At 30.6% G+C, this 12,506-nt stretch overlaps 2 protein-coding genes and 1 long non-coding RNA gene across 4 annotated transcripts; 2 read left to right on the plus strand and 1 right to left on the minus strand.

The window, feature by feature from the left end:
* Window positions 1–253: 253 nt before the first annotated feature.
* Window positions 254–1,403, plus strand: LOC112712756 (thioredoxin X, chloroplastic). The gene is made up of 2 exons (XM_025765680.3): window positions 254–560; window positions 957–1,403. The coding sequence occupies exons 1-2, from the start codon at window positions 414–416 to the stop codon at window positions 1,161–1,163; spliced, it is 354 nt and encodes a 117-aa protein (XP_025621465.2). The 5' UTR covers window positions 254–413; the 3' UTR covers window positions 1,164–1,403.
* A 217-nt stretch (window positions 1,404–1,620) lies between these two features.
* On the minus strand, window positions 1,621–3,434 carry LOC112709819 (uncharacterized). Its single transcript, XR_003156534.3, has 3 exons — window positions 3,285–3,434; window positions 2,919–3,187; window positions 1,621–2,079 (listed from the first exon to the last, which is right to left on the minus strand). It is a non-coding gene; the product is annotated as an uncharacterized lncRNA (long non-coding RNA).
* LOC112709818 (multicystatin) lies at window positions 3,257–5,835 on the plus strand. Of its 2 annotated transcripts, none has more exons than XM_025761800.3 (5): window positions 3,257–4,106; window positions 4,228–4,443; window positions 4,544–4,672; window positions 4,774–4,964; window positions 5,448–5,835. In XM_025761800.3, the coding sequence occupies exons 2-4, from the start codon at window positions 4,252–4,254 to the stop codon at window positions 4,957–4,959; spliced, it is 507 nt and encodes a 168-aa protein (XP_025617585.1). In that variant the 5' UTR covers window positions 3,257–4,106; window positions 4,228–4,251; the 3' UTR covers window positions 4,960–4,964; window positions 5,448–5,835. The 2 variants fall into 2 exon arrangements, with proteins under 2 accessions (XP_025617585.1, XP_025617586.1); XM_025761801.3 differs by having other exon boundaries at window positions 3,963–4,097.
* The last annotated feature ends 6,671 nt before the right edge of the window (window positions 5,836–12,506 follow it).

A 12,506-nucleotide genomic window follows, 5' to 3' on the forward strand; every position in this document is an offset into this window, starting at 1 on the left:
CTCACATTGACATTGCATGATGAGTATGTGAATAATATACTTTGTATTTGAATATTATCGTGGGCTTTGTCTTTGGTAGGGAAAGTATTCTCCGGACCTTGGTGGAACAGATGAAAAGATGCCATTTTAATGGCCAGGATGGCGTCCGTACAGTATTTATTGGAAATTATGTATTTGACCCAAAACTTGATAAAATTGCAAACGGATTCAGCTGGTTTGGTTCGATTTGAGTGTTAAGACCCGGTTTATTACTTTCGACGCTTCTACTCCGTACACTTGCATCTACCTCCTCCGCCTCCTCTTACTCTGCTGTTCCTTTGCTTCACTGCTCCGTTCCGACAAGGCTTTCCTTTTATTCCTCCCAAAGAAGAACTACATGTCCCAAGCTCCGCTATTTCCGTCAATTCACCGTTATGTGCGGCACCGCCATCACAGAAATCAACGAGACACAGTTTAACGACACTGTTTTGAAGGCTAACCGTTCCGTTCTCGTTGAGTTCGTCGCTAACTGGTGCGGTCCTTGCCGTTTGATCTCTCCCACTATGGAATCCCTAACTCAGGTCTCTCTCGCCCTCCAAATTCCAATGGACAGGAAGAATTTATCGTGACGTTTTCTACTATCTGATAATATTAATTAATTTATTCGTTAATTAACAATAAATAATTCTTCTTTTGATAACAAAATTTAGAGTGTTGGTTAGAGTGTTGTCTTATTTCATGTCTCCATTGAATGAAACAAAAGTAAAAAAAACCAGTGTGAATTTTTTAATAGAGATATATTTGCCATGCTAGCAACACATACTTAAGCTTGGGATGATTTATAACCTTGATGAACCATGAAAGTAAGGACATGATTTTAAGAAATGCAACACATCTTGTCATATGAACAAAACTTCTTGCTGAATGTTCTTAAGGATTTTCTCTCAAACTGAAATGTTTTGTATCATAAATTGCAGGAATATGAAGACAGATTAACAGTGACGAAGGTTGATCATGATGCGAACCCTAGGCTAATCGAAGAGTACAAAGTTTATGAGCTACCAACATTGATCCACTTTAAGAATGGACAGGAAGTTCCAGAAAGCAGAAGAGAAAGTGCAATCACCAAAGTTAAACTCAAAGACTATGTGGATGCTTTATTGGAATCAATCTCAATTTCGTAGAGACGAGTCAAAATTCTGTTTCCTTCTCGGTTTGCCGGATTTTTACATTTTTGAGTCAACTGTATAACATAAGCTGCAAATACAAGATGTTTTGTTTAAGTAAATTTGTGACTTTCTATCCCTTTTTGGATTTTTCTTTGTTGTTTGATTCAGGTGTATAAATTTCTTCTCCTTTGACAGAAGTGTAATTGGTAATTTTGTTAAACAATCAAGAGGCTTAATGTAATTAGAGTTGTGAAATTTGATGTTATTACAAAATTTTATTCTACAAAATTGAAATCCTTAAATTGAGTGATTCATAACTCTATTTGCAGTACCCCCAGTACTACTACTCTGCATGAATGAAAATGATGTTTATACAAAGTTATAGACAATTGTGGAAGTAGCAAATAATTCAATATATTAGAAATGTAAGTATATATAACTCACTTCAATGTTAATAGAGCAGAGTAATAGATTGAAAAGCAAAAATGGTATGGCATAAAGGTAATTGAAATATTACAGTGATCATTGTTCCGAAAGAGAAAAACCCAAATATTTAGAATAAAGATCTTATAGGACATGAACAAAGGCCATGCTATAGTATCTTAATCTCAAGGAAGCTTAAAAATAGACAAATTCATAGGGAAAAGGAACTTCTAAACTATTGGACTAATATTACGAACATTTTCTTACAGGGTGTAACACCCCCCTCCCCCTCTCTTTCTCTCTATCTCTCTCTTTCTCTCTCTAATGGCAGTGCGAATCCTCAAACAGAATTCCTGTGCTCCTTGTCATCTCTTATTCTCCAAAAGGTTACGACTTTCAACTTCCACCACTCGTTCGGTTTCTCAAGCACCCACTTCTTCTTTTTCTTCTACGCACGTCGATGCCCTGATCTCCATCTTCACCAAACGACCCTTCACTCCAGACACCCCTGAACTCACCCAAAACAAAACAAAACAAATTGAGCAGTTAACATTACAATTAGGATTGTACCGTTATCAGTTAACAAAAAAAATTAGAATGTTTAACGGAATAAATAGAGAGAAGTCATAGCAATTTTAGCAAGATAAAACTTTCTATTAGTCATAGCAAATTCACACACACACACACACACACACATATATATATATATATAATTATTCCTATCAACAAGTGGTGGCTTACTTGATAACAAGAGGCTAAATATAACAAATTCCTGTCCAAGGTGGCTTACTGGACTAATATATATAAGGACTCATATATAACAAATATGCGTTGATTGCTTCAGCAGCTTTGCTCTTTTTGTTCCCTCTTATTTTTTTTCTTTGCTGGTCATAATTTACTTTCAAGAGATGACCTTTTATGAAGTACATGAGTTGACAGACCAGAAACTAATTTCCTGACAAATCAATGCTTTAATATCAAGTAGTGACCATCCCAAAAACTTAAGCTATTAGGTGAACGCACATGAATGCCTCTTATTATATCACTTAGTATAAGATATTTTACAAATCCTATCTAATATCTAATATAAATAACAAATGTAGATATTGATTCCTGAAATTAAAATAGAAAGGCAACAACTCCCCATAATAATGGAAATGCAATTCATCTCAACCATTTTAATGCATAGAAAATACAGCAACTAACAATTTAGGAAGAACTTCTCATGGAAAGGGGCACGTCAATTAAAAATATTGAAAATTTGAAACCATGATAACTATAATACCATGCTAAAATAACAGCAGTTAGAAAGCTTATAATGGCAGGATATACAGAACCAGTTTGTACCTTGATTTGCAGGAAGCTTTGACAGATTTATTTTCAATGTTAGGTTAAGCCCATCCTTTGGAAGATCTTTAATTTGTACAGTAGCTCCGTATGCAGCTTTTATTGCGTCCATGGCTCCAAAAGGAAGTCCATTGACAAAGAAGGGACCTCTGTTGTCAAGCTTGCCACCATCAGATTAGTTTTGGCATTGGGGAGGAAAAGGGTTGTCGGCGAGGAGCTGAGAAGGGGCCCCTTCGAAGGCCTCGAGGATCATGAAGCTGCTCCGTAATCTGAGAAAATTGAACAAAAAAGAAACAGAATCGATGAATGAATTGGAGAGAGTGGAAGTAGAGTGGTGTGGTAATTGGCGAGAGAGTAATTAGTGACCTCGCGCTGTTGGCGGAGAAGCTCATCGATCTCATTGCGGAGCTGCTCCTCTGACTTCTCCACTGCAGTGCCTGCGTCGACGGTTGCCCCATTTCGTCCATTGCCTCCCGTCTGGTGTACCTGAACTCGGCCAGGGCCCGATTTATGCCTCTACTTCGGCGGCGTTCTACCACTCCCTCAGCTCTGTCGTGCAGTGCCGTCTGCTACTTAGATGTCCAACCCAGAATTCGCCGTCACCCCAATCCAATTTAACTTCACATTTAAATTTGCTACATATGTTGATGAAAGTTTATTTGTGAACTTTTTATTATTTGTGAACCAATTCCTATATTTTTTATTAATTTCATTTATTACTTGGTAAAGGACCAGAAGATACTTTCTCCACCGAAAAAAGTTCCTCGTATTATCGTGTTATGCATCTTAATCATTTGTTTGATTATCTAAAAACGTTTCACGATTATCTAAGTTATCTATGTGCCAAGATATCAAGGATTAATTATGTTTTATTAGTTTTTCAACTTGATTTTGATTATCATCATCTAACAATATTTACTTGTGACATAAATATTATTAAATATTAATTAATAAGCTATATTATATTTAGCTATTAGTATAAGATATATATAATATTTTTGAATAACATTAATCCTATATTTTAAGTTTAGTGTCGTTATCCTTTCGAATTTAAAATAATTGTCAAGGCTATTTTGAATTTTATTCAAAAAAAATAATAACCCAAACCCTAACCCCAATTCAATAGAATCAGAATCCGATCAAAACCAGCATCATCGACCTCTTTGTTCATACGTTCCGGTGAGTCAAGTAAGTACTCTGCCGTCTCTTCTCCGATCCACATAATTTGTGACTTTGTGCGTCGTTGAATTGAAACTCCGCGTGTTTCTCTTCTGTTTCTGTGTTATTTATTGATTGATTCTGAAATCAGATTGACCGTTAGAGAGAGAGAGAGATGGCTAGTGCTGGAGAAAAAAGAGGAAGGGATGATGTGGATGATAAACTGAATAACACGGTGGGAGTAACTTCTTCTGAAGAAGATGACGACGACGATTGCGATTCAGAACCAGCTGTAATCCGTCCCTATATGAAGGAACTCACTGATGAAGAACTTCCTGAGTATTATAGACGGTCCTTCAGCAGCAATGTGCACACAATTTACCTTTTTTTTTCGTTTTGTTCTGTTATATTCCTTTTATATAATAATCTAACCTTTTAGGGTTTTGAATTTTCTATCTTGTTTACAGGGATTTGATGTTCCCGAGTTTGGATGTGCATTACCTGGCGGAATTAGACCCATTAAGTTGGGTAAAAGATATGATGAACTCGTGAGCGATTTTGCCAAGCAAGCCTTACAAGTCTACAATAACCAAAATGTATTGTCTATGATGGTTTTTGCTTTCTCGATATTAGTTTATGTCTATAATCTCATTCACTAATGATTGTTTTTATTATTATTTTTGTTGTTACCATGTAGAATGCGAAGTTTGAGTTTGATCATCTTGTCAAGGCTAATTGCCAAGCTGTTTCTGGCTTTATGTATTACATTACTTTTACTGCACGCTCTGGGGATAATGCGCTTCAAACCTTTTGCGGCAAAGTATGGCAAAAAGTAATGAAAAAGGGAACAGAAGTTAAGTTTTGTGTGATGGCAACTGATTAAGCAAGGTACCATCATGATTTATCTGATCTTTTATGGTGTATCTTGGCATTGTTTTAGTTATGACTTTGTTGTTTGTGTGGGGAATGGGGATGCATTTGTACTTCTATAATGTTTTACTTTGTGATTACTTTATCATAAGATTTGCATACACTGTGACTTAGATAATTATTTGTGATTGTTAAATTCCTTGCATGAGTAATCATAGTTACTGCCTATTTTAAAATTATCAATACTTAAGTGATATTGCTTCTATTTTTTACCTTGTCAAGATATCTCATTTGATTTTAGCATGATCTTCTTGTATATATTGATAATTGTTGACAAATAAAAATTAAATCATGTCATGACTTCAAGTATTTCATAGTTTTGATTAAATATTTAAACATTTCCCCTTACTTTTCATGTGATTAGTCTATTTTTTTGCATTGATTATTTGCATTGAAGTTAATGTTAGCATGCTGAGATTCTATTCTAATTTATTTATACAGGAAGCTGGTACATATCAGGTATAAGTCGCGGGGACGAGTCTAGGACCCTGTTCTAGTTGTGTTTGATGGGTCCTTCCTTCAGGAAGGAAAACTCTCTAATACTTATGAAAGAGTCTAAGTCCCTGTTCTAGTTGTGTTTTATGGTTTGCTCCTTCAAGAAGGAAAAAACGCGGATGCTATTATATAATGTTAATACTGATGAAATAGAGTCTAGGTTGGACCCTTTATAAACCTGTTTAGAGCTCTAATTATACATAGGTTTTCAAATCCACGACAGTTTTAGCTGATAAATTTTATTGTGATCGGCAGAACTGCTTAGCAGCCTCTACATTCTTTTGCATTCAACTATACATTATTCCTTTGCATATGAAGTTTTCTTCACTTTGAATTCTGCCCCCATCTATTTCCATTGTTGCTTGTGCTTATGTATTCCTTTTCTGGTTCAAGCTCTGATTTCTTCTTCTCATTCTCATTCTAAGCATTGTATTCGTTCTTCATATCCCTGTTGGTGATTGTCTTGCATTGGTTTAGCTTTTTTTCTTTTCTATTTAAATCCATTATTTGAGAGATTTTTATTTGAAAACACTATTCATGTTGTGATTTCATCAACGGCATAGAATGAAGAAGAGTAAATAAACTTGATGGTGAATTAGTGATGTTCTTTGTAATTGATGAATGAATATATACAAGTGAGTGAGATAATGCTATAGAATATAAATTTTAACTAACTAACCAGGTGACTAAATTATTTTCTTAGGACTAAAATATAAAATAAATTATTTTATTGACGGAAAATAACGATTTTGTTATTACTAAATCTTAAATTTTAAATTAATTTTAGAATAAAATTGCCACTTTTTGTATATGGTTCTCAGGTTTGTGATTTTCAAAAAAAATTAATATAATATTATTATTTATTAAAATATGAGGTCAGAATTATGATTTTAAAAATCGGACCGGTCGATCGAACCAGTCTAACTAGGAACCGACAATGAACACAACTATTGAAAGAGAACTGTGTAGAAACTATCGAACCGGATGAGAATTAGCCGGTTGGACCGGACTGGTAACTGGCCGATTCTAAGAAAACGATGTCCTTTTTTTTATATAAAAAAACCAAACCATCTGTGAACCCCCCTTCCCCCAACACCCCCCTCCATCATTCGTGAACTGAACTCAACATCTCCCTCTGAAGCAAAACCCTAGCCTTAGGATCTTTGCCGCCGCCGTCCCCAAGTTTTCGGCGCCTCCGCTTCTTCCTCTTCTCCCTGTCCAGAACCCAGGTAGCTCGGCACGTCGTCCTCATCCTCCCTGGCTTCTGCTTCTGGTTACTGTCTCTTCCTTTTAATTTTGCTCTGGTTACTGGCTCCGGTTCTTTTTCTTTTAATTTCTAAAAATTTTGTTCAAAATTTCATTTTAACGTTTTGTGATTTTTTGTAATTGCTGGTTGCTGGCTCGGTTTTGTAATTTTGCTCTGGTTATTGGCTCTATTTCATAATGTATCAATGTTAATGCAATTGCTGTTTTGTAATTGATGGTTGTTGGTTGCTGGCTCTGTTTTGTAATTTTATTCTGGTTACTGGCTCTATTTCAAAATGTACCAATGTTAGCATAATTGCTGTTTTGTAATTGATGGTTGCTGGCTCTGTTTTGTAATTTTGCTTTGGTTACCGACTCTGTTTCATAATGTGCCAATGTTAGTGTAATTACTGTTTTGTAATTGCTGGTTGTTGATTAATGGTTAATCTTTGGTGAAAGGTTTAGTGTGATTAGTACAATGGCGAATGCTTATTGTTGAGTTCAGTTATGGTCTTGTTGATAATTATTTGATTTTTCGCTGTGTTGCTGCTGTTTTTAGGCTTGGTTTGGTAAAGCTTTTTGAAGAGGTGTTTGTGCTTTTTAAAAGTTCAACCTCCTTATTTTGTGTTTGGTAAATAAAAAAGATCATGTGCTTGTACTTGCAGCTTTTAAAAGATCGGGTACTTTTGAAAGCACCTAGTATAGAGCTTTTCAAAGTTGCCTTGTGCTTTTCAAAATTTAAAAGTCTAATATAACCTCATATATTAACTAATTTTCAAATTTAATGCTTGCATCTATGTCTATTATAGTATTTTTAAATTTTAAAAGCTATTTTACCAAACACAATTGATGTTGCTTATGTTTATTAACAGCTATTTTTGATTTGATTTACCAAACATAAATGCTACAATTTTTAAAAAGCCATCTTTTAAAAGTTAACTTTTATAAGCTACTTTTGAAAAGTAAAAGTTTTACCAAACTAAGCCTTAATTTCGTGAATGATTTATGCTGTATCTCTTGATTTTTCTGCTCAAGACACGAGGGTGGAAATGAAGGTGAAGATGATCCGACCGAAGCAAATTTGCAACAAGTTCTTATGTATTTTGATGATTGATAAATCTTTTTGTTGGCATTTTAATATTTAGATATTCTTTTTGTATTTTAATAAGATCATATGGATTTGGCTGATGATATTTTATGTAATTTTTAAAATTTTGAAGATATTTTAAGATTTATATCAGATTATAATTATATTTTAGAATGTTTATTTATAATTTATTTATTATTCTATTCTTAAACGATTTTTTCGGTTAAATCACCAGCTAAATCGGTTGGATCAATAAACTAGTGATTAAAGTGATTTGATGATTGATCCGATTTTCAGAATCTTGATCAGAATTCGTATTGGTGTATTGTATTTTTAAAAATAATAAAAAGGAACTGTATTTTTAAAATATAAAAAAAGATAATTTGCTATCGGCAAATTCATTTTCTTTAAACTAAAAAAAATAAAAATAAAAATGACTCCACGAATTTACTTCTAAATTTTTGGCCTTTATTTGTTCTCATAATTTTAAAAATTACCAACCATTTTTATTTTTTGAAATTTCACCTCTCAAAAAATCATATAAATTTTTTTTCTTAGAGTTACGTGTATTTATTTTATTTTATTTTATTTTTGAATATAAAGTGTTACTATTATTTATTAATTTTATCTTATTACATAGTTGTCTTGACTGTCCGTGAAGCATTCTATTAAGAGAATGTTAAATTATTTTGTTAATTTTTATAATTTTATAAAATTTTTAATTAAGTTATTATTATTATTATTATTATTATTATATATATATATATATATATATATATATATATTAACTAAGTCTTTTTATTATATCAAATTTTGTTCTTATACACAATATTCAATCAAGTAATAAAAAATTCTGTTAATTCTAACATTTTTATTATGACAGAAATTTAATTATAAAATCTGATATGATACAGAGACTCAATTAAAAAAAATATAGAGATTTAATTAAAAATTTAATAAAATTATAGAGATTGACCGAATAATTAAACCTTAAAAAAATTTATTATAAGCTATAAATTAGAGGTTGACATTAATATACATATAAAAAATTAAAAAATAACTGGAAATATAAATTTTATTTTTCTTGGGACTAATAATTCTGCATGCAGAATTGCATATTATACCTTTTTTCTTAACTATTAAATTTAAACTTAATGCTGGAATCGAACATAGAAACAGATTTTTCTCACTAATTTGGTTCAACATATAAAGTGTAAATGTGTCTTATAATATTTTGTATAATTTTAACATTCGAATTTAAGAACAATAAAAAAGAAATAAAGATTTAAAACAAAAATAGAACATATAGAAAATAGAATTGCATATATTATTGTATTTGGTACACTATAGTAATTAAATAATATAGTTTTCCAACCCAAAAAAAAAAAAAATCAAAATAAAACACTATTAAAGGAGCGAAAAAGAGAATGATCATTTAACTCGGGTAAAATATAGAAATAAACCAAATCTAAAAAAAAATTACGTTCAAACCTAAAAAAGGTTACATAGATTTCTCTAATTTATGTCTTTAAGTAAATTGAATGAGTTTAATTCGATTTAGCAAACTCTCGTATTAAATTGAATCAACCTAACTTAAATTACTAAAAAAAACATGGAAATCAAAATTTAGTGAGTCAATTTATGCATGTATAGAACATATCCTAATAAATCGAATCACTATATATAATTTGATTTATATTAAACTATTATTTTGGAAATTACATCATATTTCTTTACAAAGAATTAACTTTAGGATACCTATTAATTACACAATAGTATTTATATACAAAATTATCTATTAATATTCAATAGATGATATAGTTAGAATATTAGCAAATAAACTAACGAGTTATCACTCAAATGACATAATTTTTTCATACTCATTTAAGAGGTGGTGAATTCGAGTCTCCCTATCTTCGATTAAAAAAATATTAACAAATAAGATATAATAAATATGAATATTGTACTAATAATTAGTATTAAATTTCTAATAAAAAAATCAAAATATTAATAGTAAAATTTATATTATCCATTAACATTATGTACTCCTGATGTATTCCTGCTATAATTAATTATCATTAATATTAAACTGAAAATTATCTAAGTAATCATTAATATAAAAATTTTGATTTTTTAATTTAATATTTTTTTTATAAAAAATAAAAATAATATGATTTTATTTTTTATTTTTACTTTTTATTTTTAATTTTCAACCAAATTGTAAAAACTAAAAAATATATAAAATCCAAAAATAAAAGATACAAACCGAATGCAATGAATGGAATAAAAGTAGGATAAAAAAGCGAGGCTTAGCTTCCCATACCCACCATCCCCCAATCTATCTCCAGAAATTCTTTACGACATAATATTCTTCCAACCCGCTTCCAACTGGCTTGGTAACATGCCCAACAATCAAAACCACATGTCTCACCCAGTCACCCTATCTCATGTAACTTAGATGGATCATCTGGACTAACATATATATCATTCTGTAGGATAACAAAATAAAAATCAGCCATCTAAAATAATAAGAATATTTTGTACAATAAAAAATAATAATCAGAGACTAAATTTTCGAATTCAAGTGTTGTCACTTATCATTACATCAGCAACTATGGGCTGATTTCTAGTTCTTTCCACATATCTTTAGAGTTACTGGTCTAAGGGTTTCAAACTTAAACATTAGCTATATATATAAATATAAAGAGTATGTATAAAATTATATAACATGTGAAAAGAAAAAAAATAATAAAACATGTAAAAAATATCAAATTAATACCTTTGCTAATTGAGTTAAGTTGCCATTTTCCTACAAATGAGCATTTCTCCTCAATCATGCACTCGTTCTCACGTACCCACTTTAAAATCATATAACTTGAAGTTCCATAACAATCTTTAAGATCCAATTAGTAACTCCTGGATGCTCCAGACATCTTGGATCATTTCTCAGCCGTTTAACTTCTTGATCAGTCAAATAGTTATTAATTAAATTTTATGGTGAAATAATTATGTTCTAAAATAATTATAACACATCTCTAAAATATCTCCAATTTTCATAATTTGTTCTAAATTATTCAAGCTATCATATTGATAGTTTAGTAAGTTAGAAGAGATTGAGAGAGGGAAAAAAATAAGTTCTTCTCATTTTAAAAAGAATGAAAAATTTCTTAAAGAATATTGGTTGAGTTATTACACCTTATATACTATGTACTATTTATGTACTCTCACTAAAAAAATTACAAATAAACTTACATCTACTATTGATAAAAAAAATCTAAATAACACCCACCAACAACCTAATTTTTTTTTTAAATATATTTAGATTAATATTATTTCACTGTCTTCACAGGTGATCTAATAAATATACACTTTTTATTTATATTAAAATAGGTAAAAAATCACAAAAGTTGAAAAATAATTTAATTATTTTGATTAGTTAATTAATTTTAATTAACAAATTTTTATATACTCTAATAACATTGACTAGTTAATTAATTTTTATTACTATTATATTGATCTCCCTTCATTTTGAATCTATCCTCAATTCTAAAAATATAAAAATATATGTATAATGAACTAATATGTTATAGGTAATTTAGGGTGATTAACAACAATAACAAAAGTATTAATTCTGTTTTTATCAAAAAGCTGAAAACTTCTAATTATAATTTTTATTCCTATTGTAAAACTAAAATTAAGAAAATAGTAATTCTCTATCAATTTTCACATTATAATTAAGTATAAGATTTTACCATATTCATACTATTTTTGGTCCTGTTCCAAAAGTCTCCCAGCCAATGTCCTGTTACAAAGTAAAAGTGTTGAAAACATAAAGTAAAATAAAATTTTTAAATTTGTAAATATAGGATAATTTTAGTTGGTTTTTTTGTTTCTTTTGTGAGACTTAAATCTAATTTTTTGGGAGTGTATTCTTGTACCTTTGTGCGTTTACCCTAATCAGATTTTAAGATCAATTTTGAGTGAGAGAGTAGTCACCAAAGTGAGAGATAAAAGGAAAAACAGAATTTTTATTTTTATGCAAAACAGTAAATTTCAAATGACAGTTTTTCATTCATTCACCGTTGGATCGGCTTAAAATTTAAACTGCGTGTTCCCCTCATCTTGTTCTTCATTTTGGTCGGTGGAGATGTTAATTGGAGGTTTTCAATGGGAGAAATTGGCTTCGCAAGAGAGAAAATAGGTTTTCCATTTTTACACAGAACAATAATATTTGAACAGCAATTTCTCATTATTTCACCATTGGATCGATGTAGAATTTGGACTTCAGATTCTCATTTTTTTCTTCATTTTGAACGGGGAGGATTTCAATTGGTAGTCTGCAGAGAGAGAAATAGGCTTTGAACATCAGTTCTGTTTTTGGGTATTTTTCATCTTCTTGCTTCTCATTTGTAAGTTTTGGTGCTTTGATGATTTGGTTAGTTATATGCATATTTTTGTGTTTTGTTTGAGACTCTCTTGTACCTCATTTGATTATAGTAAAGCTATTTCATTGGTTTGGACGAATCATGGTTTTTACCTCTCACATTGAGGGGGTTTTCCACGTTAAAATCTCAGTGTGTTCTTGTTATTACGTTACTTGCTATATTTATTTGTTCATAATTGCTGTCATATTATGTTGTGAGTGCTTCCATATTGTTCTTGTATTGGATATT

Source organism: Arachis hypogaea, chromosome 9 (assembly GCF_003086295.3).
Source record: "Arachis hypogaea cultivar Tifrunner chromosome 9, arahy.Tifrunner.gnm2.J5K5, whole genome shotgun sequence".
Lineage (NCBI taxonomy): Eukaryota > Viridiplantae > Streptophyta > Magnoliopsida > Fabales > Fabaceae > Arachis > Arachis hypogaea.